The 27973-nt window shown below is 42.2% G+C and overlaps 1 protein-coding gene across 1 annotated transcript; it reads right to left on the bottom strand.

Moving 5' to 3' along the window:
- Positions 1–185: 185 nt before the first annotated feature.
- Positions 186–26157, bottom strand: EXOG (exo/endonuclease G). The gene is made up of 6 exons (XM_082044464.1): positions 25905–26157; positions 23857–24006; positions 19494–19633; positions 17663–17739; positions 14692–14806; positions 186–779 (listed from the first exon to the last, which is right to left on the bottom strand). Exons 1-6 carry the CDS (start codon positions 26140–26142, stop codon positions 318–320), a joined length of 1182 nt encoding a protein of 393 aa, XP_081900590.1. The 5' UTR covers positions 26143–26157; the 3' UTR covers positions 186–317.
- Positions 26158–27973: the final 1816 nt, after the last annotated feature.

The following is a 27973-nucleotide window of genomic DNA, read 5'->3' as shown; positions in this document are numbered from 1 at the left end:
TTCCTAGAAGGGATTCCATACAAAGCCCAAGTCTGACGTCTCGCTTGGAAAATAGCACAAAGCCTTTTCTGGAGGTCCTGTAATCTATTCATGCCAGAAAGGGCTCATTTTCATTTCCCGCATCTAAACACTGCAGCAAACCACGTGCGTGCATCATGTTACACGAGAATGAACGTTATTCCAAATCCAACAACTTCCAAATGTTTCTTTATTGTTTTCACAATTAAAAAAAGGAGAATTCATAGAGCCCTTGTCTTTGTTTGCCTTCGACTCTTTTTTTCAAGTACAAAACCCCAAAATTCTTCTTGAATAAGTACTCAGCCAGCTTTCCCCTCTCTAGCTGCTATTTGTTTTTCCTGCACTAACTCTTCTTCCTTCTTCTTGTGAAGCTTTAGAAGATACTCATCAGGCTCAATTCCTGCTTCCCTCAGCTCTGACATGACTTTCTCCAAGCGGTGCAACGTACGGGCACTCTGCACTTTTCGAGCAGTGATGTACAGCGTAAATTCCTTGAATCCCATCAGTTTACAGGTATCCACCTCACAGATATTTTTCACATCTTTGGTTTTGTCCACCTGGGGGAAGAAAACTAAACCCGACATTTTTTCCAGGTCTTCAATATTCACTTGGAACTCGGTCAGCTGGTGAGTGAAGCCGATGGGATTGTTTGGCACCACAAAAGCCCCCAGTACCAAGGGCTCTGGAGACGTTCTGCTCCGTCTGGCAAGGATCACCTTGTAGAGGTGGGATGGCACAGCGACATCGTCCTTTCCAATCACCTGTCAAAAATAAAGTTATGTTACAGAAACGGATCTTATCAGTTGAGGGGGGCAGGAAAAATATGTGACACTAATTCTACTCCCTCTAAAAAGAAGTCACAGCACGTAACTACACATCAAAATCATGTGCAATGTTATCAGATTTGGAGCAGAGCTGGAAAGCACCATTTCATTGTAGCTGCTTATATAGCTGGTCAGGAATGAACTCAGTTAATGTCTGAATCTCTCTCTCAAACAAGCAAAGCAGGGCAAAGAACACTTCATGCACGGTTATTCAGCCACTGTTGGTGAGAGCCTTTCCTAGAAGGTTCTCTACCTTTCTCCTTTGACAGGACCGACTTAATATTATAGTGTTAAGAACAGGCTTAAATTCAAAAGATTAATCAGTAATTGCCTAAATATTTGTAAAGATCTGTAACAAGGAGCTTTGGTAGAAGAAGAAACTCAAACCTCCCAAGCAGACGCAATTCGTTACAGCTGAAACTAAACTGGAACCAAACCAAAACCCCAGTTCCCCAATCCTCGTGCACATCTCCAAGTGTTGCTTGAAGGGGATGGCAGATCTTCTCGCTCATACTGCACCACACCACTAACACTTGCAAACCTGTTTTCAGTAACAATAACTTCTTGACCTGAGAGTTCCTAATCATGTGGGTTTTAATATCCATTTTAAATCAACTCGTAAGCTATCTTCTGTCAGTCATTTTTTCTATATCTATTTCATAGGTTGTATTTAAAAACTATGTTGCCCAAGTAAGTGTTTTTTCGAGCAGACCTGGATATAAAAAAGTACATTTGGTGACTCGGTATTTTGGAAGAGAAGTCTATCTGAAGAAAATGCACCTATTTCTTCCATAAATTCACTATGATTCAACTTGTCCATGTTGGGTTTCCTGCTGTGGCACCCAGACCAGGATCTGGGAGTTTAACTGAAGCACCAAGCGGGGAGGATCAGGACCCTGAATTCACATGAGATCAGTTGAAAGCTCATACACGTATGTATAGAGCAGACTGTATCAGGGAATATACCTACTGATGATAAATGTAATCTCTCCAATATTCAAAAAGTGATGCTCATGCCTGCATACTTTTTTTTCCTTCAATATCACTGAACTGAATCTGCCACGCCAAAAAAGTGTAACAAGCTCACACATGGAAAATCTGAGTTTTGCATAATCCTTCTGTATAACTACCCTTCTAAAACTTGTACTTTTGTTCTAATGGCAACAGAAGAAAAAGATGCAGACGCCCTACAAAAACTACAAGGCATCTTGTTTTATACAGAAAATCCAGTAATTTGGTAGTATTTCCAATATTTGCAATACTTGCCAAAACAAAGACTGCTTGTTTTGATTTTTTAACAGCTTTTGTTAGGTACACTTAAAATACAATTTCAGAGAAAGCAGATATTTATTTCACTGTCACAACTGATCAGATTAACTGAAAGTATTTTACAAACTAATGCAGTATTTCAGTTCAGACATGCTTTGTCCATTCATACATTCAGTATAACTCAATCAGAAAAGAAACACTTCTCATGTATACTTCATTCTGAGAGTATTCAGCACTTCTGCAAAAGAAAATACATTTTTAAAATTAAACTTTGCCTGTGGCTACTGAACCAAGGTTCACTTCAGTCTGTTCCAACAGTTAACTAACCTCAATTATGAATTCTTTCTTGAAGTGTCTTCTACCTCTGTTGCCAGTTTTTTAAGTGACCGGTCTTTAAATCTTACTGGTTAGACCACAACCAGAGAAAGTACCTTCAGGAGAAAGGGAAACCTCTGATAAATGAAGTTTATTCATGTTTTGCACAATAACATAGTAGTAACATCACTACTGTCTCTGGCAAACATGTGCTCTTAGATTTCTTTACTCTGTTACAGAATATTTTCCTCCCCTTCTCTAAAATTAGGCTATTTAATGGCTTCACTGTAGTTTAAGCTTTTGTTTCTTTTAACAAAAATGATCTTGCTTATGCCACCAACCTTCTCCTAAATAAAGCTCTGCCTCGACATCTAATGGTCATTGAAACTGATAAGGGCTAAATAAATGCCATAAGCCAAATCTACATTCCCTTTCAACAACAGAAGTCTTGATACGGAAACTAGGCCTACCAAGTGTCAAAGCACTTTGCATTTAGCATTCTGTGTGGGTGAAACCAGAGTTATACAGGGTTGACGACATAAATAATCAAAACTGACTGATGCACAGGTAATTTTAAAATATACTGAAAACTATGCATTCACATGCTGCTGTATCTGGTAGGTTAAAAGGGAGTTTAACTTATCTGGGATAGGTGGCACTCAATCTGGGGAGTACATAAAATGTTTTGGGGGTGAGTCTGCATGGTGATCCCACCCCCTGCACACTCCCAGGGCAGGGGGGAAGAGAAGGACTGTGCTGGTTTGACTGAAAATGGGTTCATTTTCTTCATGCAGTTAGACACCTTTCTTTTTCACAGCTAGCACGGTCATTATTTGGACTTGGTTTGAGAACAAGAAGATAACACCCCGGGACAGAGTTAATGTTTTTAAATGCTCTAGTCTGAGAGCCAAGGACACCCTGAGCTCTGCCCACAGGTGTGAGGCATCGAGGAAGGGGTGTATAGACAGGGCAGAGCTTGACTGACATCCAAACTGATCAATAAGTTTTCCATCCCATTAGCGTTATGCTACGTATTTAAGGAAAGTCGGGATTTTGCGGTCTCTCTCGCATTCTCCTCTCCTCTCACAGTATCACAGTATCACAGTATCACAGTATGTTTGGGATTGGAAGGGACCTCAAAAGATCATCTAGTCCAATCCCCCTGCTGGAGCAGGAACACCTAGGTGAGGTCGCACAGGAACCCAGGCGGGTTTTGAATGTCTCCAGAGAAGGAGACTCCACCACTTCCCTGGGCAGCCTGTTCCAGTGCTCTGTCACCCTTACTGAGAAGAAGTTTCTTCTCAAATTTAAGTGGAACCTCTTGTGTTCCAGCTTGATCCCATTACCCCTTGTCCTATCATTGTTTGCCACCGAGAAGAGCCTGGCTCCATCCCCATGGCACTCACCCTTTATATATTTATAAACATTAATAAGGTCCCCCCTTAGTCTCCTCTTCTCCAAACTAAAGAGACCCAGCTCCCTCAGCCTTTCTTCATAAGGGAGGTGCTCCACTCCCTTAATCATCTCAGGGGAGACCTGTTCAGGGGAGTTCTGTTCAGGGCATTTAGTTCGGCCACTTGCCATCCTGATGTTTTGCAGAGGCCTCTGGGCCTTTCTGCCTTCTTCCTCTTTTCTCTCTCTGGAATCAGCTTTGGGTCCAGGTGCTGTTTCCTGGGACTGGCTGCTTGGTGCAGATGGAGGTCATCAGGATTTGCATTGAGTATTTTTTATTTTAGATTCTATTTCTACTTTATTTATATATTTACTAGTGGACTATTACTATTTTGTTATTTTATTAAACCGTGTTTATCTCAATCCAAGTTTCTACCTTCCCTTGTGATTCTCTCCCCTATTTTGGGGGTGGGGAGAGGGAGGGAGCGAGCAGCGATCGTGGTTGTATCGCTAGCTCGCGTTAAACTACAAGGACAAAGCTGCGTGCAGCGCCCTGAAGCTGCTGTAACCTCCTGAGAGAAGGCAGCAGCAAGACTAAACCGCATTCCCCAAATGCTCCTTGTACTAACAATCACAGAATCACAGAACGTCAGGGATTGGAAGGGACCTCAAAAGCTCATCCAGTCCAATCCCCCCGCTGGAGCAGGAACAGCCAGATGAGGTTACACAGGAAGGTGTCCAGGTGGGTCTGAAAGTCTGCAGAGAAGGAGACTCTACAACCTCCCTGGGCAGCCTGGGCCAGGCTCTGGCACCCTCACTGAAAAGTTTCTTCTCATACTTAAGTGGAACCTTTTGTGTTCCAGTTTGTACCCATTGCCGCTTGTCCTATCATTGGTTGTCACTGAGAAGAGCCTGGCTCCATCCTTGTGACACTCACCCTTTACATATTTATAAACATTAATAAGGTCACCCCTCAGTCTCCTCTTCTCCAGCTCCAGAGCCCCAGCTCCCTCAGCCTTTCCTCACACGGGAGATGCTCCACTCCCTTCAGCATCTTTGTTTCCCTGTGCTGGACTCTCTCCAGCAGTTCCCTGTCCTGCTGGAACTGAGGGGCCCAGAACTGGACACAATATTCCAGGTGTGGTCTCACCAGGGCAGAGTAGAGGGGCAGGAGAACCTCTCTCGGCCTACTAATCACTCCCCTTCTAATACACCCCAGGTACCATTGCCCTTCCTGGCCACAAGGGCACAGTGCTGGCTCATGGTCATCCTGCTGTCCCCAGGACCCCCAGGTCCCTTTCCCCTACACTGCTCTCTAACAGGTCATTCCCCAACTTATACTGGAACCTGGGGTTGTTCCTGCCCAGATGCAAGACTCTACACTTGCCCTTGTTACATTTAATTACATTTTACCCTGCCCAACTATCCAGCCTCCTGACCTGCAGCGTTCCTGTGCTGTATGGCCTGTGCTGCCATTTCCAGCCCTTTTCACACACTTTTTCCCCAGTCTATATAAATGTGTACATACTAGGTCCTCCTTAGCTCAGCTCGCTCCCCTTCTCAACATCTCCCACACATCTACCAGCATCCTCTGTTGTACAAAAGCCTAGAGGAAGGGTGAACACACAGATGGAGCTGCTACGAGTATCTCCAATTAAGGGATATGTGGCATACGTAAAACAAACAGGTGAATGCGCGTTGAGTGAGCAGAGGGAACAGAGATTGAGTCGGAGGACGGAGTGGGTGGATAGAACTGCTGGGAAATGAATAGAGCTGCACACAGAATAGTTAGGTACGAAATGGAAATGCTGAACGCCTGAAGAGAGTGTTGAGGGAAAACTGAACCCGTGCTTATGTAATATTATGCAAATCTATATAGTCTATGCAAAATAATGCACATTTATGCATAGTATATGCTCCTAAGAAGGAGGGAAGGGAAGAAGTAAAGGGAATAATAGTTCAAAATGAAGGAAAGGTTGGTCTTTTGAGAAATGTAGTTCCAAATACATTGAATCATAGAATGTCCTGAGTTGGAAAAAACCCACAAGGATCATCGAGTCCAACTCAACTCTACACAGGCAACGGAGATACATGTAATTTATATACTGTTTCAATTCCACAGAAGCTCTCTTTCGAGGATTTAAATAAATTTAAGTAGGGCTCAGGTTTTATACTAGTCCTCTGAACAGCAGTAAACTACTACTGTAATTATTTCGCTCAGTTCTGACACTGTTAAAGTGACTAACACATGTCAGCCTGCCAAGTGTCTCGAGTCCGCAAGTGTCCCTTCCTTACATAAAGCGGGACATTAAAGTTCTATCCCCAGCTCATTCTGCTGGAGGACAATACTATCAAACGAGGGTGCCTGAACTCTCTGACAGGGTAAATATGGATCACAAACAATATATACTTTTTTCTGCAGCTTAATCTTTATGGTGAACTACACAAAGGTTATATCACCAATAATTTAGGCAGCCAGTGTGACCCGATGATTTGTTATAAAAGGAAATGCAGATCTGGAGCACGCCATAATAATATTTACATCATTATACTCTGTAATATACCACAATTTACCTCTTTAAGGCAGTAGATATAGAAAGTGCAGACGAATGTTTCTGTAGCTGCCCCCGCACAGAGCTCAGCAACCAGGGCAAGATGTAAAACATGATTCTGCAGAAGTGAAGTTTGCACCAGGAGCAATAGGTAGGAAAAACAAACTCAACAATTCATTTCCTATTGCCACCTAGAGGATTTTCCTACCTAAGTACAGCAGTCTGAATCACTACTCTGATCTGCACCACCCCATTTATCTCTGTGCATGCCGAACAGAGGCAGAGAGCATATGCTCCTATTGTAACAAAAGAGAAAATGGGTTAAGATTATCCATGCACAGATGTTGACTTTGATTTGTGCTGGTCTATCCACAGGCAGCAGATGATCTTTCAGCAATCGATGTCTGAAACAGCTATCTGTCCCAGCTGGAAAAGAGCAACAGTTTTTAATAGTATCTGTGATTAAAAAAAAAAAACCCATGCGCTAATACAAGCAAGAAAATAGAACAATGCTCTGTTGAAAAAAATCACTGCTGTCCCACATGCTTTCACACGCCACAAGGTAAATTTTTGTGTAATCCCTTGAAAATGTTCATTTTGCTATTCCTATAAAATTTCGCTTAATCTTTCAAATTTTCAACAGCCTCAAAACAGGAAAAAAAAAAGCACTCAAGCTAAAAGCCTTCTTTTTATAGCATTAAATATACTTCCCATCATCATTTGGGAAAGCAATGTGAAATTTCAGACACTATTTCTCTTTGCTTTCTGTATAAGTTCACCATAAAGATGTCCATTGCCTGAACTTTTGCAGCCACTTATTCCTTTAGTTTTTGCTTTGCTCTTGTTTTCTCTGGTGATCTGGTGCTGGCTTGAAGCCCTAAGACTGAACTGGTGTCACCTAATTATGCAACATTATGATAATGTCATTTTCAGCGGAGTGTTTATTGGGTTTTTTATTGTTATTGACATTGTTATTGACATTCCACAAGTGTGTATACATTTGTTATACTCCTCCATGGCCAATTAAACCTGGACAGCTGTCATGAGGACAGGCCATTAAAACGTATGCAATTCCTGACATTTAGAGATGTTTACATATTGCTAAAACAATAAAAGTGTTGGTAAGCAGTTATACAAACTTAAAGAGATCACAAGGGCAGATAAAGACAAGTGCAGAGGCAACATGATCTCTTGAAACAGAGAGAACTCAGTGAGCTTTGATAAACTCAGTCTCATTAGCTAAGTCACTGGATGGGGATTTGTCTTAAGCTTGGCTTTCCTCATGATTTTGGGTTGGTCATAGTTTTTAAAATTGCAGAAAGGACAAATTGGATAGTATTTGTGGAGTGTTTAAATATCATAACAAATAATGAAGACATTTTCTAATGGTATTTAGGTTAAGTTTAAACACATGGCATTAACTAATGTCACCTTCATGGTGGCAGTCACATAAATACGGGGTAAAGCCATCCCTACAAATGAGAGTTTGGAGTTTATGAGAAAGAAAACTCCATTCTTACATAAACAGGAGAACAGGAATAAGAGCAAAAGAACAGAAGAAATTGGAAGAAAACAGAGTGTTACTCCTACTAGAAATTTTAAAACATACACAAATGTTACCATATTTTCATTTTATACTCAAATTGTAGTTTCACAGAGTGGTAAGAAAATTTTCTTTGTCTGAAAGGGTAGGAATACTTTTTGGAAGAAATCTAGAAGTAGTATTTTGCCACCTAGCCTAGTGACTAGAAAATGAAAATCAGCCATGGAGAGAATTAGCAGAAGGGACTAGACTGGCCTTTCATCAGTGAGAGCCAGCTCTGGACTGGCAATTATCTGAGATTCTCTTAGAACCTGCTAAACAGAATCACTCTTGATCACGCCTTAACTGCCAGCACACACTGAAGAGTCCTTGCATCAGAGGGCACCACCATCAAATACACCATGATAGCTCCAGAAATTCCCTCTATGGTCCAGTAACCATTTCTTCACTTTCTGTAATAACCAGAGTGTAGAACTAAGCCATACTGCAAGCCAGAACTGACTGAAAACAAGCATACATACAACTCTTTATGTAACAGTACTTCCATCTACATCTGGAGAGAAAAAAATTAAGATTTCCATCATGTTTCTTGATGGACAGAAATCAAAGACATCATTCCTGCCATCTGAAACAAGACTGCAACCTTCTCTGAATAGGGATTTGTTTTGTTTCAGCTGTAACTTGAGGAATTATACTGACCAGACCCATCAGATACTTTACTGTAGATAATATCATTCCTCCAAATATGACCCCATGTTTGACAATCCAGAGTTTTATTATAATTTGATACTAAATTCTGTATAGAAACAGACTTTCGGGCAGTATAAAAATTTCCTTTGCTATATGTATAACTTTATTTACTTAATCATTGTGACAGCACTAACTGCTTTCACTCCAGTTCCTTGCACGTTTGTGTTAGACAGCACCGATTCTGTTGATAGTGTTTTTTCCTCAATATTTGAGAGAATTCTGTCAAATGGCATTGAGAAGAACTGAGGGGTGTGAAGGCAGACCTAGCGATGCAGAAAATAGAAAATACTACAGATAAAGTCGTAGTAACAATCTGCAATAACACTGTAGAGCCAAGCACTCCAAAATGCAAATGTACGAATTTCAGGAAAACGTAATTTGTTATGGCTGGTCTGATAGCTACTGCCAAATCACTTGGCAATCGTAAAAAAGAAAGAGAGAATGAAAGAGAGAGAGAAAAAGGGAAAGGGAAAGAAGGGAAGGGAAGGGAAGGGAAGGGAAGGGAAGGGAAGGGAAGGGAAGGGAAGGGAAGGGAAGGGAAGGGAAGGGAAGGGAAGGGAAGGGAAGGGAAGGGAAGGGAAGGGAAGGGAAGGGAAGGGAAGGGAAGGGAAGGGAAGGGAAGGGAAGGGAAGGAAGGAAAGGAAAGGAAAGGAAAGGAAAGGAAAGGAAAGGAAAGGAAAGGAAAGGAAAGGAAAGGAAAGGAAAGGAAAGGAAAGGAAAGGAAAGGAAAGGAAAGGAAAGGAAAGGAAAGGAAAGGAAAGGAAAGGAAAGGAAAGGAAAGGAAAGGAAAGGAAAGGAAAGGAAAGGAAAGGAAAGGAAAGGAAAGGAAAGGAAAGGAAAGGAAAGGAAAGGAAAGGAAAGGAAAGGAAAGGAAAGGAAAGGAAAGGAAAGGAAAGGAGACAGAGAAAAATGGAGAAAGAAAGAGAGAAAGAGAGAAAGAGAGAAAGAGAGAAAGAGAGAAAGAGAGAAAGAGAGAAAGAGAGAAAGAGAGAAAGAGAGAAAGAGAGAAAGAGAGAAAGAGAGAAAGAGAGAAAGAGAGAAAGAGAGAAAGAGAGAAAGAGAGAAAGAGAGAAAGAGAGAAAGAGAGAAAGAGAGAAAGAAGAAGGCAAAAAGAAGAGATGGTAAAAAAAAAGAGCCATGCCTAAATACATAGTTATGGCACTGAAAGACAGACAACTCCCTTTTTTTTTCCCTAATAAAGAGCATGGGGTGTATATATGAATTATGATACCGTATTTACATGATGACAGACTCCTACTTCCACAAAAGCCATTTAGGTTACTTAACAATGAAGCCACTGAAGTCTCTATCACTGCTCTTCCTATAATAAAAATCCCCTTCAGGATGGGTACAGGGCTAAATAAAAGCAACCCAATAAATCTATCCTGCACCTTTGGTGTCTCTTCTGCTCCAGTCTTAACCCACCGCCTATTATTTGCATTTGTACATCATATCTAAATTTAGGGCTGACAGAGCTCTGGCCATTTACACCAGTCTAGCCCTTCGCACATAAGTTTTCTGGGCCTTGTATAACAGACCTAAATCCCTTAGTTGCCTGTGTAGCCTCTTTGCTTGGAGAAAACCTCTACTACTTCTGAAAGCTGACCGGGGAAAACCATAATGTACCATCTTAAATTTGAGAAGTGCAATTTGGCTGTCGGGGACTTGCCACAGAACTAGGTGACAAGTAAGTTTATCTTCTGGTACAGTTGTTGTGCATCTCTGGCTAAGTCATTCCATTTTGAAAATGAAAGAGCAGGCACAGCATCAGTATGAATGCAGAATTTTGCTAAAAAAGTACATGTAAATGTCTTCTAACAACAAACAAAATAGTATCTAAACTGTACTCCTGTTCACCTAGCATAGCCAATTCTTCTTAGATTAGTATTTACTACAATGACGTTTGGAATAAGAAGGGTGGAGCGTTGAGCACGACATAGTACAATTATTGCAAAATTTGTATTTCGAACTCCAAATCTGCTGACAGAGGAAAATCACTGAAGTGACAGTCAGTGGAGAACACTAATGTATAAAACAAGACAATGTCATTTTGATTTGATCTGGCCACCGATGAAAAACCTGCATCTGCCTCTCCAGTGACACAGAACAGATTTTTCCTGTTGGCATTCTATTTTACATATATTCTCAAAATCTGTTTTTCAGATACCAAGCACAGTCATCAAGCTACTCTTTGCAGTAAAAGCCTCTGCTGGAGACAGATGAAATGACAGAACATATCTGAGGATACAGCAAGTTCAGCCAACAGATAGAACAACGCTGGCATCTAAGGAGTTCGAGGTTAATTCCCTTTCTGGAATTAAACAGCAAATGGTACCAGAGTCCAAGCAAAACTGGGAACAATGCCATGACTGATGCTCTGTTTTTCTTCTATAGTGATCTAAAAATAACCCTTTTGGATGTCTGATGAGAAAAACACCAGCCTGTAAAGCCACGGATACACACTTCACCACTCCTTTAGCCAAAAACAAGGAAACTAAGATTAAATAGAGGATCTGAAACAAATCAATGCAGACACATTCACTGTAGTACTTCTGTGTTTTCTTTTTTTCCACAGTTCTAGTCTCAGAGGAGAAGAAAAACATTAGAAATAAGCTTGGCCTTAAGTCACGTTGCCAGATGATCGGTTGTGAGTTTCAGCACTATTGTGTGTACTACAGCACTTCTCCTTAAAGAGCACATACAAAGAAAACGGACACCTCCTCACATCAGCTTTATAAGCCCAAACAATGAGGACTAAAAGCCTTTCATTTCTAAGTCACCTGTTTAAACCCAGCAGGGTTCACTCGGAAACACAGCTAAGAGGGACCTTCTCATCTCCTTCAGCTGCCAACTCTCAGTGTTCTTGGTTTAGGGGCAGAATCCAGGCTACTAAAATCAACAGCAATGACTGCAATTATATCCGAGGCATCTGTTTGAAAAGAGCTTCTCTCCAGTGCTTTGACAGGTTGTGTTCCCTCTTCTAAGTGTGTTGATGCAAGAAGGAAACAAACAAAAACCCGCAGCAACAAAAAACCAACACACCGCTCCACTCTGAAGTTTCTTTCCCCAAAGGACAACTTCAATGGCAAGCATGAGAACTTGTGCCACAAAGAGATTTTGAAACTAAAAAAACCCAATTCTCAGCCTGTATTTCTTTACACTTAGAAGTGTAACCAAAGAAGACCCAAATAAAATCATTTAATATTTAAAACAAACTCCCAAAATCAACATTTTGCTCTTCCTACTTGCAGACAGCATTATCTGTACTTAAATACAGCTTATATACTAATTAACTTACATAACAAATCTCACCATAGGAAGCTGCGTAAAGGATTTGTTAATGTGTCCAAATGGTGAAATGAAAACATGAATACCATCATCCTACCATTTTCAATCTCACACTGAACTTCACTTCATAGTTTCTATTAAGACTAAAATTGATAAAACATTCATAAAAGACCAGAGTTGTCATTGAACCCAAAGATGATGAAGACATCTTGGCAGTAGACAAGAACCAAAGCAGCATGGACATGATGTGCCACTACTATTCCATCACCGTATCCTGGTATCAAGTTGTTTTGAATAAAGTCAGTAAGATGAAGTGCCTGCTCTTATTTTTACCCGTGGAATACTAAAATTTACATTTCAAAACCACTATAATTTTTCAGAAAATGTAAGCTTCCTCTTCTAAGTAAACACTTTCTCTAGAGAAAAACTAGAATAAAGATGACCAAAATTAAAGTGAAGCACTCGATAAATGCAATTGATAAATGATTCACCTGCTTCCTGGAAAATAATTCCCAGGTATAAAATGTTCAAGTCAGCTCAAGATTTTTAATTCTTTGCTATGTAAGATGAATACACATATTTAGGGATAAAAAATTAAATGCAATATCCTGACGGTGACAAGGAGGCAAATTCCAGCAAGCTGTGTGCAGGCCAGGAGAACTCTGATGGTACCATTCTGCATGATAATAAGCCAAACACTCAGCTCAAGTCTGTTTAAAGGAAAAATCTCCCTCCTGCTCCCAGCTGTGTGCTCTCAGATGCATCTCACGCTGGCATCAGTAAGCGCTGGACTCCTCTGTACGCTGCTCTTTCTTTCTACAGCAGTAGAAAACAAACCCAATAAGCAAACAAAGAGTCCAGTATGGACGGTTAAACATCTTGTGGAATGATCTGAGAGTCATCAACACTGGCAGATGAGGGAGAGGACTGTAAAGTATAATGGGCGAGAGCGAAGTCAGCACTCTCCCTTTGGGTGGCAAGGAACCGCTCCCAGTCTAAAGCTGGCTTTACCAGCTTTCAAACTCATCTGTGTTGGTCTCTTCACCCAAGTAGCATGTGATAGGACAAGAGGAAATGGCCTCAAGTTATGCCAGGAGAGGCTTAGATTGGATACTAGGAAAAAATTATTCACAGAAAGGGCTGTCAGGCATTGGAACAGGCTGCCCAGGGCAGTGGTGGAGTCACCATCCCTGGAGGGGTTTAAAAGGTGTTTAGATGAGGTTCTTAGGGACATGGTTTAGTGCTAGAGTTAGGTTATGGTTGGACTCGATGATCCTGAGGGTCTTTTACAACTGAAATGATTCTATGATTCTATGTGGCATTGGTCATATCCCTTAACCACGGCTTATTTATCCACTCGAAAACGAGCACAGTTGTCACCTTCCTCACAAAGATGTGGGGAGAGCTTAAGTTTGGAACTCTCACTGAATGTGAAAAAGATAAATTATTATTACTACATTTTCCTAAGCATATCTGACTGTCTGGAAAATAAAATAATACAACCCAAAACCAAAGCTGTGATTTTGTCACAGTCAAGGTTATAGATGTGCAGGTGAGGACATGAGGGACAGTTTTTAAAGAAGTAAAAAGGTAAAAGCAAACAGGAAAAACTACATTCTGTCATGACGGAGTTCCAAGTTCAATCAAATGGAAATCAGCTGTGTATTTATAATGGAGAAATAGCGCCTAAATTTTACCGCTAAACAAGCCAGTGTTGAAAGCTGAACATTTCTCTCTTTTGTGTCTCTCATATCCCTCTGAAACGGGTTTGTTATAGCAAGCTCATTCACTGCTCCTCAGAGGACTGCTTGGACAGTTGAATCACTCATGAGCTGAAGCTGCCGTTGATCCGAGTACTTATTTCCAAGGAAAAGTGTTTTTTCAAGAGGCACAAAATACAGCATTTATTATTTGCATTATGCTAGCTTTCATCTAGGAACTGAAAACAGCAATAACATCTCATTACAGCAGGGGCAGGAGGTAATACTTACTCAGATGCCTTACTACGCTCAGATCCTACAGATGTGTAAATACGTGCTTACCAAGGGTAAGTCAGGACAAGCAACAAATTCATCTCTCAACTTGAGAACCTTTGCTATCTGTCTATCAGTGACAGTTTCTAGAGACTGTGCATGATCAATCCTAAATCTTCAGAGTATTTTAAGCTGGTAATAAAAACGGGGAACCAAAAGCAGGGGGGTATCAGTATCACAGACCAGTGATAACACTACATTCACCTAAAACCTACTGAACCGGAATGAAGTCTTTCAGTTCACTTTGGGATGCTCAGAATCTCAGTTGTGATGCATATGGGATATCAGCAAACAACTGCTTTTGAAATTAATGGAGCATGGGTATGTAGTTTTGCAGAACTCACACTACCTTTGTATCGCACCATTGCTAAAATGTATCAATACATGACTGAATAGATACCTAAACATCAGCAAAACCCACTCTCTGCTTACTGTCATGTATTATAGAAGTCAGAAAACAGCTTTACTGCAGACAGTGACCAGGCATTTAATACATCTCTCTTTGTAAACAAATTGTTTTAAAATTATACTTTTTCATGTGTAGGAAAGATATAACATCTCTCCTGAACTTGTACCAAGTAGTACTAGACATTTTGGACATGTTGCATGTACTAAGATAGTTGTTTTATCAAGCTACAATCTAAATTTTAAACAAATAAATAAAGTATCACCACTGCACTGTTAACCCAGCAACATACATAACATACCTGATAAGTAACACTCTTCTTTCCATCATCATTTGTTTGAGGCAAGGTCAGAGGTCCAGAAACTACCCAAACATCCTCAAATCTCTCGGTCAATTCCCGACAATACATTTCCATTCTGGAATATATTTGTCAGATAAAGTCAGCTGACAAAACTTAACATAATAATCTTTGAAACATACTGTGAAGGGCAAGATCAACTACTGACAGTTTAGGAACTTATTTCCAAACTCATGTGACTGACTCACAAGCCAAAGATGGTAAAATGCAGCCCATCATAGTTCCCACTTGTCCCAGGTTCACTTATTTACAGATAGGCGCCTGTCATTGCACACATTTGAAAAAGGTTTCCATAGTCTTACCACCTATCCTGAAAATCTGAGTTCTCTACTTACTCTCACACTTGACCCTAGAAAGATATTGTTGATGGTCACTTGGGATTAGTAAAATACTTGGTTCAAACAGCAGGTTGTTGTATTCTTACTTTAAAAAGTTTTACCACATTACTGGACTTGTTTGTTCCTCCCCAAGGAATCGATGTCCTGCAACTGACAGCTCTTCCACAGCTCAAAGTACTTAAGAAAGTTTCTACGTGTCATTCCCACTAAGTCTGTTTTTTTTTACAGAAAACTGTTTAAAAATAAAGTAGTAACTCCAGAAATACTAATGTTATTATTGCTTTTTAAACTAATTGATTCAGTTTACAGCATAAAATATTTCTGCAAATAAGAAGGTTTCTGGATCATGCTTATTTCACATAAAACAAAAGATTATAGCCTTTGATCTAACACCCCAAGTGTTACAGAAATCACAGGCTGTGAGCATCCATTGGTACTTTACTGAAGATACAGCTGCACTCAAATGGACAAACCATTTTTTGCTGTGTTAGTGAGTTAAATCAGCTTACACAAATTAGAATTAGCCAGAATGAGCCCCACGCATCAGAATTAGCAGGAATGAGCCCTTTTTTCTTTGGTAATAGTGAGCTGCATGCAATATGCCAAAGCATTGACCACAACCTGATTTTTTTCCTGCTGTCATCAGCTTTGCTTCCAAGCAGCTCAGCTCCTCAGGCTGTCTCACAGCCCGGCAATACAAACACCGCCTTGCGCATGGAAAGAGTGGGAATAAATTCAGCTACGGAGCAAACTCCTTTTGGTGGAAGCAGGGACAGAGATCGGACTACAGTGACCATGAAATCGCACTCAAAACAAGGCAGAAAATGACAAACATCAGGGAAGAAAGCAGCATGCTGTTGGTGGGAAGAGAAGGAGGAATATGTACTAAGGTGCAGTTAGAGCACAGCACTGAACCAGCCTGATAGCTTACTACCTAACAGCTTGCTGAAAGACGCGGTCCTGCTCTCCCTTTTCCTACTGCTCCCCATGTCTTCCCCAGCTCAACAGTCTTACTCCATCTTCTGTGTTGGTTCTTGCACTCATCTCACCAGTTGATCCCGATTTCTAAGCTGGCAGAAACATAACCAAGCAAAACAAAATGCAAAACAGTTTAACTGTGTTAGCAGATGGAGTGACTGGCTGCAGTCAGGCTACTACCAGAGCTGGAACTGGGAAAGCAGCAAAACCACATGGCTGGAGGGTGAATACCACTTCAAAAAGCAAGAGATTGTTAAACTGACTCAACTCTGTTGCCTACCTGTTCCTCAAAAGAGAATTCAAGAAGCGAGCAATTGAAAAAAGAGAAAGGAAAAGAGTACTGAAGCCAGGAAGGGATACAACGCACAAGAGACATAGTATCCTTAAAACTGTTTATGATTAAACAAGAGACTGACAGACCAAGTGGTATAAATATCTTGTTCACGGATTTAAACCGTGGGGATAGAGCGCTGGGGTTGGGAGAAAGTGATAATAGCTGCTTAAATTGTGGGGCTGATGGTGCCAGTGGTAATTTTCGATACTCCCCATGATTTCCTGATCAGGCAGAGATCCTGCTTAAGGGAAATACAGAAGGTTTCCAACCTGAAATTGGTACAAATGCCTAGCTTTTGTATAAGGAAATTTTATGCTCAAATAGTTGAGGCATTAAAACAATTAAAGAAAACATATCTCTAAAATGTTAAGAGTATTTCATTTGTCTATAAAACAGTATAACCTTATTGAATGCTTCATATGATTTTATAGGCATTCTTGTAAAACCGGAAAGCAGTCCTGGGTTGAATGATGATGCGTTTTTGACAGACGTTTAGTACATAATTTTTCTAACCTTCCCTTGAGCAAATCCTGTGAAATACATCATTTTCCCCTCCTGTTTCTGAGTCTCAGCATTCTGGAAGCCCTATGCAAGAAGCACTGGATGAATGCTACTTTTATTCATGTTTTTCTCTGCTCAAAGGAAGGAAAGAATAAAAACCCTATGTGAAGAAAGTGTAAATTTATCAGCCACTCATTTTACCTCAAAACCGATCTAGCCAGTGTTCACAAGTGACAGAGAACCTGCCTGGCTGATCCTTGGAAACCAGCACTTGAAGAAACATCCAAGACCTGAAGCAGTCACGACTCAGTGGGGAGCGCTCAGTTCCCCAATTCAAAGTGAACCAATGTCCACATAGAGAGATGTGAATGGTCTCACACTGGAAGCACGTTTTTGAGGGAGAGATGTTAAAGCAAGATCTAAACTCTTTTCTTACTTCTACTGAATTTTCCTTTAGAACACGTTTTAGAACACGTTAAGCCTGGTACCTTTTACCCATATCAGCCAGAAGAAGTAATTTTATTTATTCTAAACAAATGTCCTCTACAGACTGATTGAATACAGAACTAAAGCAGTCGTTATACTATTCTTGCACCGTGAGGACTGAGCTGCCTTTCATTTCAGAGCAAGTTGCTATGATCTCTACAGATAGTCTATAAAGTGTTTGAGAATACTTTGATGTGAAGCTTTATAAATACAGCAGTTTTGATTTGTGCTACTGCTTGATATTTTTCACTTAGTTTACTTACAAGTAATTTCTCACCTGTTCCAAAATCCAGCGTTATTTTCATAATTCTGAGGCACGATGTTAGACAGATAGAAGGTTTCAGCCATAGCTCTCTGCATAGAAAATGAAAATAATATAGTGTAATTGAAACATCTACAAGCTGAAAACATATTTTATAAGTTTATAGATCAGAATCCACTTCTAGTTTAGTCTTAAGATTAGCAGATAAAGCCTAAATCAGAACATCTACAAAATTACTTTGGATTAAGAGGTGCATAATGAGGTGCAAACCGTGCAGAATGTCTCTACTTCGATTTTTGTTTTGACAGAAACACAGCATGAGAATGTCTAATTTTAGAGGCACATGAATTACTATGTCACCTGGTGTCATTTTTTTAATGCTTTTGGATGCAACTATTAATAGCTGCTCTTATTTTTGAATGGGAAGGATGCCTTCACCCATGCTTTTCATTTATTTGACTGCCTAATTTGCCTGATGATTAGCTTTTTCTTTCCACTGCAAGAAAAGTTTTTACCGAAAATATTAACCAATATTTTACAAATGTATAATGTGCAGGTGATGTAATGATTTGAGAGATCCAAATGGTCAAACATTTACGCATCTGCTTAATTTTATCTTCAAAAAGTGCCATGAACCCCTCTGAACTGAAGCCCGCATATATAGCTCAAGATGCAAAGGAGCTGGTGCTAAAAAACTACATCTATGCAGGGAAATACAGGAGAAAACATTTCCAAGGTCTTAACCCAGAATCTTCCTAAGTCCTGTATTGCCAATATTTTTCACATACTACTTCTTCAAAGTGAAGGGGCTGACAGAACTCCTTAGGATAATGAGCAAATACTACCTGCGCTAATTAAACTGTGAAATTACATTTTTCGAATCCTGTATTGGAAAGATTGTATCATCTCATTGCATTTCAAGCACGGTCCAGGATCTCTCTGCACACACAGAGTTCACCAGAAAAAGACCCCCAGATCTCACAAATAAATAACCACCAAGACACTTCTAGTAGAAATAAAATGACTTTTCTTTCGACCACCACATGCCACTGCGCTGTCACTCTGCCTCACTGCATTCTATTCTGCCTGGCAGAAACACAAATTCTAACTGCTTCTTAATTGACAATTTGCTGCATTAGGCACATTTCACAAGAGGATCCAATAAATCCAAGGCTGCTTTGTTAGTCAGCCAAGGCATTAGGGTGTGCTTTTCTTACAGCTCAAATAAATGGCAGGTGAAGACATTTTATAGACTGAAAGAACTATGGCAAAAGAAGGTTCTAATTTACCTCATACGCCTTGCCAGAAATGAAAAAGCCTTTTAAATCATCCAGGCAATCCCCTTGCCAATACAGAACACTACTTAACAGCATCTTTGCTTTGCCCAATCTAGCCTTAAACATCTCAGCACCCGTCAGCCAGAATGAAGTCATCGTTCCCTGTCTCCCTTTCACTGAGCTTCAGAACACACTTTCAGGGTTTGTTTGGTGAAGGTTATAATCTTCATTTCACAGGCAGACAATGTGACATACAAGAGGTTGAGAAGACTTCCTTAACGCTGTACAGTACAAGATATACTCACACCATCTCTGCCAAACAAGTTAATATAGGTGTGATGTAATGAAGAGAGGTATGTCAGCAGGGGATGCGCCTCATTTAGATGCCTGAAGCAGACTGTGAGAGCATCCTACAGTGCTCACTCAGGAACAGACCTCGTCACTCTGAGTCAATAAACAGACCACGTTCCATCTCAAAACTGCAAAAGGAACATTACACACTACTTCAAGGGTCTTCTGACCCTTTCCGACTGATAAACATAAATTAAAAAGAAAGAAAAAAATCCTACTGTTGAAAATTTGTTATCTCCCGCTGGTGCCATGTGTCCTCGTGACCATCCGCTCCCAAGGTAGTCTTCATTGACAGCACTAAACATCAGAGGGATGTTAGGATCTGGTCGGAATTTACAGTGTCTTCGGTCTGCATTGCCTAAAGAATAACACACTAAATTGTTAGGTTATTGTTAAACCGTCACAACAACAAGAAAAAAAGAACTGGTTCTGTCACATCTTGCCAAATGAGCCATGCTTAAGGATTCAACACCTTAATCTGAGTGTTTTTCTCAACTATACAAGAGAAGAATTCAACTTAAATATCTGTGCTTCAGTCCTAAATGAATTCCCACTACATATTAAAAGTTGTAACGTGCTTACTATGTTACAGAGAAAAAAGAAAAAAAATAGCCCTATCATAAACACAGATCAATATTAAAGGCAAGATTGCTAAAGACATGAAACAGTGCAGATTCAGTTTTTAGGACAATGAAGATATACAAAACTTCACCAGCTGCAGTTCCATTTTTATGTTTGATCCACTACAATTTTTCTTCAAGAAAGAAATGCAGAGCTTTCCTTTTCCTTTCCAAGATTCCCCTGCAGTCTTTCCAGACATTTGGGAATTACGCACAAAAATTACTAAGTCGAAACCTTGTGGAAGACAAAAACTTTTTGAGGGGTGGGTTGTGGGGGAAGCGAACTTAAGTGTTGCAGAGCCCACTCTAAGCAGCTGTCTTTGCTGGGGAGACTGACTTCTTCCCAGATTTACTGGCTGTACACCTATATTTCCTTCCTTGCACTGTGTAGAGTTCCAGTCAACCCCTTGGAAAAGAGGATATTCTGAGTGGGCTGCAACTTTGAGACCACTTAATCCCAAACCGAGATCACTTCCTTGGAAAAGTGATGGCCAGAACAGACTTGCATAAATTATTCTGGCACTCACAACCTCCAATAAGATATCATCTTACTTAGGGAATGGCCTGGAACCCAAGAACATCCATAAGTAAGAAAAGTGCTCCAGAAAAGCAGCAGAGGCTGATTCAGCTATGCCTGTGCAATTGGTCAACAGAGCTGGAGAATAACTGGCTTAGGGCACCATCATTGTTGTCCACATTATGTTTTTCACAAATGACAATATAATTCCAAGTATCTAAGGCATACTGAATTTTCTTTGTAAAATTCAGGGTGTCATCTTAGGTATAATTTCACAGATGCAATACACAGGACCATTTATAGTCTCTTTTCATTTAAGCATGAATCAGGACTTATAAACAACAGAGAGAATTTTCCTCAAACTTGGCACTTTATAAAGCACTTACACAATGCGAGGGGCAATTTTCAACAGTGATCACTGCTAGTTGTTAAAATTATTCTTTTTTCTACAGCTGACTGTGCACACACACACAAACTGCACACATTCTGGCTTTTTTGTCATGTCAACATTATCAATGAGCTTCCTCGTGCTCCGTACTGAGGACAAAGCGTGGTACACGCTCCCCACTTGGCAGTTCTCTGAAGAACCCAAGAACATCTTTATCAATGATCTGGATGAGGGGATTGAGAATACCCTCAGTAAATTTGCAGATTACACCAAATTCGGTGGGAGTGTTGATCTGCTGGAGGGCAGGAGGGCTCTACAGAGGGATCTGGATGTGCTGGATCGTTGCGTTGGGCTGAGGCCAATTGTATGAGGTTTAACAAGGCCAAGTGCAAGGTCCTGCACTTGGGTCACAGCAACTCCATGAACACTACAGGCTCGGGGAAGAGCGGCTGGAAAGTGCCTGGGGGGAAGGGATCTGTGGACATTGATTGACAGTGACTGAACGTGAGCCAGCGTGTGCCCAGGTAGCCAAAAAGGCCAACAGCATCCTGGCTTGTGTCAGGAATAGTGTGGCCAGCAGGACCAGGGCAGTGACCGTCCCCCTGTGCTGGGCACTGGTGAGGCCAAACCTCGAATCCTGGGGTCAGTTTTGGGCCCCTCATCATAAAAAGGACATTGAAATATTGGAGAGAGTGCAGAGGAGGCGACAAAGCTGGTGAGGGGCCTGGAGCACAAGTCTGATGAGGAGCAGCAGAGGGAACTAGGGCTTTTCAGCCTGGAGAACAGGAGCTGAGGGGAGACCTTCTCCCTTTCTGCAACTGCCTGAAAGGAAGTCGGAGCATGGAGGGGGTTGGTCTCCTCTCCCAGGTAACAAGCGATAGGATGAGAGGAAATGGCCTCAAGTTGTGCCAGGGGACATTTAAATTGGATATTGGGAAAAATTCTTCACGGAAAGGGTTGTCAGGCATTGGAACAGGCTGCCCAGGGCAGCGGTGGGGTCACCATCCCTGGAGGGGTTTAAAAGGCGTTTAGACAAGGTTCTTAGGGACAGGGTTTAGTGCTAGAGTTAGGTTCTGGTTGGACTCTATGATACTGAGGGTCTCTTCCAACTTAAATGATTCTATGACATCCAAAGACCACAAAGAAGAAGTGAAGGGGTGGAAAATGAGCATCCATATGCAGAACACATCTCTTGGAAACCAGTGCCTGTAAGCAATTTCCTTTTCTTTGCTGACCATCTGTGCATATGTCTACGGAAGTCACGTCAAAACAGAGAGGTGGTCAGAGCACCTTTATGCAGCAGAGGTAAAAGGAAGGAGCTGCACTTCTCTTTTCTTCTTCGATAAAGCAGGTGACATGATACTTTTACACAGGACTGATGCTTAGGAAGCAACACTGACGAGTTTAGCAGTGTGCAAAACAGCAGAATTCTTATTTAAAAAAATCATATTTCATCTCAGTATGTAAGACAAACTGTACTTTATCAACTGAACTTGAAAAACGGAAAACTATATCCTCATTTATTCTCTGTTCACTGTTTGATAAAAAAGGCTAATTTCTTCTGTAACCAGTTTTGTACATCTCATTTACATGTAAAGCTAATTTATTTCCATCATGGTTTTTAAACATTTACATTCTTAGTTATCAGTAAAATACATTTTTTTACATCATGTCCTTTCAAGACTCCAGGACATGGAAGGTTTTTATGACCTTCACCAAACAATACAGCTCTGCCTCAAATCTTAATTAGAGTAGCTATCAGACATTAATCAGAGCCAAATGCCTCAAATGCTTAATTTCAACTTGCATGTTAGTTGTATCTGACCGTTCTGAAAACATTTTAACAATTCTGCTGTTAAGGCCCACTTGAAAGTAAACCTGGAATTACTGCTTCCTTCTCAGAAAGAAGTGGAATCAATGATGCTACTTAGGGGTTGGTTATAAATATTTTCAGGATCACGCTTTTAATTTTGAAAGGTAATTTGAAGACAGTGATTAAGATATATTTAGAGGGCTACTGCGTTCATAAAACATTTTACAATTATACAGTTACCTCCATTACTAATAACTTGTCTTATAAAAACCGAATTAATGCTATAAACTTAATTTACAATGACTGTATACCACTCATATTTCATTCACCACTGACAGCAAAAAATCACTGAGCCTCTGTCTTGCATAAAAAGCAGGGGAGAGAGTATTAGATAATGCACATCAGAAAATACAACAGAACTGTATCAAAGTAAGTAATGGCTGCAGTGAGCAGGTAATGCCCTCTCTAGCTTTAAACACTTACAACTGTTCACGCCCTTTGCTCCATTTTTATCTCACAAATGGACATTCATCTTTTCTTCCCCTTCTGAGGAAACCTCTTTAAGAGCTGTGGATAAAACAGTCTGGCTACTAAAGGCATTGACTCCACAAGCATTCACACATATGGCGCAGTACCTCAACCGACATAAATTGCACCACGGAACTGCTCGAGCAGTAACATTGAACTTCGCAGGTCTGAATCAGGAAAGAAAAGTTTCATTTTTCCGTTTTTCATCTTCTCTCCATTCATGTTTAAAAGAGGTAAATTAGGCTTCCCTGCCACAGCACGACTTAGTGTGTTTACACTCACACAACTGTATTTATCTGGTGCTTACAGACTGTTTCATAAATCCATAATAGAAATTTCTCCCGGAAGGTAGCTCTAGTTTTTCTTCATTATTCCCTTTCATACTCAACCCATGGGCCAAGTGTGTCTTGCAGGCTTCAGGACTTTGTACATTCAATATCAGACTAGTCCCAAAACCAGAAAGAATACTGAAGAGGCTGCCAACCTGGCGTGACACATCTCTTTTAAATCACTGGCAACATCAGCCTTAATACTGTCACGAAGCTGACAACAGCCAGAGGCCTGCTGCCTCCAGTGAGATTGTGAATGGGTGGAAAAATCCATACCTAGAGATCACTACAGGATTTTTTCTCCCTGCCTGCTCCTGCATCCACTTTCTGTGAACTGCAAGGCTGATTCTGGGTGCTATAAATGTAAAAAATAAATACATACATACCCAGTGTCTTCTGTTTCGAAATATGTTCAATCACCCACCGAGGCACTCGTTTTGCTTGGTCATAAGACAGTGCATGATTTGTGTAACATCTGGTCTCTGTTCCAGCTTCAGGGAATCCATATTTTTCCAGCAGAGACTCTTCCACTGGTTCTGAGGAGAAAAAGAAAAAGAAAGCCATCCAAATATGAAACATGATCAGAAACAACACTGTAAGAAAAGCACCTCCGTGGATATAAACATACTGCATAGGGAACTACTTGAGGTTACTGCCACAATTAAAACCTAAAAGGATATTAAGAGAGCATTCCAGTGAAACTCCCTTCTACCAAAAGAGATGTGCTTTTCAGCATGCTCTCACATGAAAATCTCAGGTCCAGGCCTAACTCCTCTACTTTAATGCCTACACACATCTGCCTGGCAATTGCTCTGGGCTGGCCTTCAGAAGAAAAGCTATCAGATATTCAGGGACAAAGGAAGTAGGACTAGAGAAGCGACTGTGCCCCACCTTGAATCCTGTGTTCAGTTTTGGGCCTCTCATCATAAGAAGGACATTGAGGTACTAGAGAGAGTGCAGAGGAGGCGACGAAGCTGGTGAGGGGCTGGAGCACAAGTGTGATGAGAAGCAGTTGAGGGACCTGGGGGTTCAGCCTGGAGAACAGGAGCTGAAGGGAAACCTTCTGATCTCTGAACTGCCTGAAAGGAGCTTGGAGCATGGAGGGGGTTGGTCTCTTCTCCCAAGTAACAAGTGATAGGACAAGAAGAAATGGTCTCAAGTTGTGCCAGGGGAGGTTTACACTGGATATTAGGAAAAAATTCTTAACAGAAAGCAGTGCTGGGCATTGGAACAGGCTGCCCAGGGCAGTGGTGGAGTCACCATCCCTGGAGGGGATTAAAAGGCATTTAGACAAGGTTCTTAGGGACAGGGTTTAGTGCCAGAGTTAGGTTATGGTTGGACTTGATGATCCTGAGGGTCTCTTCCAACCAAAATGATTCTATGACTCTAAATCAGGCAACAAGTTGTTACGGACACAGGAGAGAAACACATTTCACCCTTCAGAGCTGGAAATCGCACTCTTCCTCACAAACTGTCATGTCTGAGTTGAGCACAAGCGTGAGTCCTGTCCTGCCCTCACCAGGAACACTTACACTCTGTTGAATGAATGAAAGCTTCACTTTGAGATTTTTTTTTTTTTTTTTTGCAAAGAACAGTTTTCTCTCATGGAGGAATATTTACATGTCTTACTGACTTCCTCGTCCTCTAGCCATCTGTTCAAGAGCAACTCAAGTTTTCAGAGCCCCTCTTCCTGTGCTTTCTAACACTTCAGTACCTTTTAAAGCCTTCAGGTTGCACAGAAAACTGCTCATTCCCACCAGGCCCTGGTGCCCCCCAACAGCCCTTTCCCCACACCTTGCAACCCCGCCAGACCCACCCCCGTTAATGCAAGTCACAGCCCAGCACCCCCAAATAACTGCACCACCCTCAGCATGGGGCAGGTACCCAGGAAACTCCCAGAATGTCAGGGACTGCAAGGGACCCTGAAAGCTCATCCAGTGCCATCCCCCCATGGAGCAGGAACACCCAGATGAGGTTACACAGGAAGGTGTCCAGGCGGGTTGGAATGTCTGCAGAGAAGGAGACTCCACAACCTCCCTGGGCAGCCTGGGCCAGGCTCTGCCACCCTCACTGAGACGCTTCCTCTCAAATTTAAGTGGAACCTCCTGTGTTTCAGTTTGAACCCATTGCCCCTTGTCCTACCATTGGTTGTCACCGAGAAGAGCCTGGCTCCATCCTCCTAACACTCACCCTTTACATATTTATAAACATTAATGTGGTCACCCCTCAGTCTCCTCTTCTCCAAGGTAAAGAGCCCCAGCTCCCTCATAAGTGAGATGCTCCACTCCCTTCATCATCTTCGTTGCTCTGCGCTGGACTCTGCTCTGAGAGGAGAGAGGGGCTGGGGCAGTTCGGGGCCGCCATTCCCGCCGCCGCTCCCCCACCCGCCACGGGGCCGCCGCGTCCCGGCCTCCCCTCTACCCGCCGCTCTTACCCTCCTGCAGGGCCCGCCCGGGGCCCGGCTCCGATTGGCTCTGGCTGCGGAGGAGCCGCCACGCAGCCCAGCACGACGCGGCAGCGCCCGCCGCGGCCCCGCAGACGAAACCGCCGAGGAAGCGGCGGTGGCGGGGAAAGGCCGCCATGGCGGGCAGGGCAGGGCCGGGCCGGGGAGGATCCGCGGAGCCGCGCTGCCCCGCAAGCGCCCCCTCCCGGCCCACCCGCCATGGCGGCATCGCCTCAGCGCGGTGGAGGAAGGACAGGGGAGGAACGAGCGAGGGGGGATTTGCCCGAGAGCTGCGAAGAAGGGAGAGAGAAGGCGAAGGGCTCGCCCTCAGCGGGACTACAGGGATCCCCCCGGAGAGGGGTGGCTAAACTGGTCCCCAGCCAGTGAGGCCGGGGGGAAATGGCGCCAGAGGAAGATGCGGGGTTGGCTTTAGTCACCGTTTGGTTATTTGACATCAGGCTTTTTGTCAGGAAAACCACCAGCCCCATTATTACTATTATTCCCTCACAAGTGTCTGTTAACATTCACATTAGAATAACAGAATGTCCTGAGTGGGAAGGGACCCACAAGGATCATGGAGTCCAACTGCTGTCCCTGCACAGGACACCCCACAGTTCACACCGTGGGTCTGAGGGTGCTGTCCAGTCTCTTCTTGAACACTGTCAGGCTTGGGGCCGTGTCACCTCCCTGGGGAGCCTGTTCCAGTGTCCAGCACCCTCTGGGTGAAGAACCTTTTCCTGATGTCCAACCTAAACCTCCCCGGCACATCTTCCTGCCATTCCCTCGGGTTCTGTCGTTGGTCACTAAAGAGAAGAGCTCAGTGCTCCCCCTCCTCCTCCCCTTGTGAGGAGCTGGAGCCGCCATGAGCTCCCCGCTCAGTCTCCTCCAGGCTGAACAAATCAAGTGACTCCTCATACGGCTTCCCCTCCAAACCCTTCACCAACAACATTGACCTAATGTGGGTCCACTGGAAGCACTTCCCGCCCAGCACCAAGCAAGATGCGTTTTCTTCTGAAAAAAGGGACGATTTTAGCAATGGAAAACAGCAAAACCTGAGGGCTGTGTTGCCACGCGACCACTTCACTGCAGGCAGCTTGCCCGGACTGGTCCGGCCGTGCTTGTTTATGGCTGGAGGCATCTTCTTGTCTCATGTTGTGGGGATTACAGAGCACACTGGGTTGCTATGAGTACAAGGAGCTCAGGGTTTGGTTTTTTTTGTAGTCAAAAAAAACCCCATGGTATGTGTAAGGTGCATCAGCCCCAGGTCCGACGCTCGCCCTGACAAGCAGGTACCTCACGCTGAGGCCGTTTCCCTGACTGGGAACCCTAGAGCACTTGTGACTTTGCCAACAGCCCGCAGTCCCCCAGGAAATATCCATTTTCAGCTTAAACGCCCCATCACTGGCAGTCACAGCTACATTGCTGGACTTTGTATTGATACAGCTTAACGTGCGTGTAACGCTATGTGCGAACAGTTATTCGCTGGGAATGATATGCAGCGTTACCACAGGGCTGCAAGAGGCAATGTGCTGAAAAGGACTCAGCCATTCAAGCCAATTCTCTCTTCCCTTTGGAATAATTGGGAAATAATGGGTAGTAGAGACCCCAGCTGTACCTCTACGGGGATTTTGTTAGGGATTTTGGATAGCAGAGATACTATTAAAACACCAAAACATTCTTCTACAAAAAATAGAAATATTCCAGCTAGATGCCGAAGACAATAAAATACCAATTATTTTAAATGTCGCACCACCAAGAGAAGCAATTATTTGTAATTTACTGTTTATTTTCATATACAAAAAGATAAACTTGAAATAGTTCTTTCTAGTTTTTTTCCTCCTATCTGTTGGGGTGTAGCTGCTTCACACAGGGCAAATACTACATTCATACTGGTTTATTCGGACACCCAGTGCAAAGCTGAAGCAGCAAAACTCCAACTTGGCAGATCTAATGTCAAACTTGAGACTCATTTCTAAAATACCACAGTAAAAAGGAACAAAGATCCACTGCAAATTCATGAACTATGATACAATGTTCTTGTCAAAATGTCTTCATTTCAT

Source organism: Streptopelia decaocto, assembly GCF_964273445.1.
Source record: "Streptopelia decaocto genome assembly, chromosome: 2".
Lineage (NCBI taxonomy): Eukaryota > Metazoa > Chordata > Aves > Columbiformes > Columbidae > Streptopelia > Streptopelia decaocto.
This window is presented reverse-complemented; position numbering and strand designations above follow the sequence as displayed.

Excerpts from the sequence above, each read along its gene's own strand:
- EXOG (XM_082044464.1), bottom strand. The coding sequence starts at position 26,142 with ATGCCGCCATGGCGGGTGGGCCGGGAGGGGGCGCTTGCGGGGCAGCGC. Across the intron at positions 24,007-25,904 it reads CGGGCGGGCCCTGCAGGAGG|AACCAGTGGAAGAGTCTCTG; the intron begins GTAAGAGCGGCG and ends TTTTCTCCTCAG. Across the intron at positions 780-14,691 it reads AGAAGAGTGTTACTTATCAG|GTGATTGGAAAGGACGATGT; the intron begins GTATGTTATGTA and ends TATTTTTGACAG.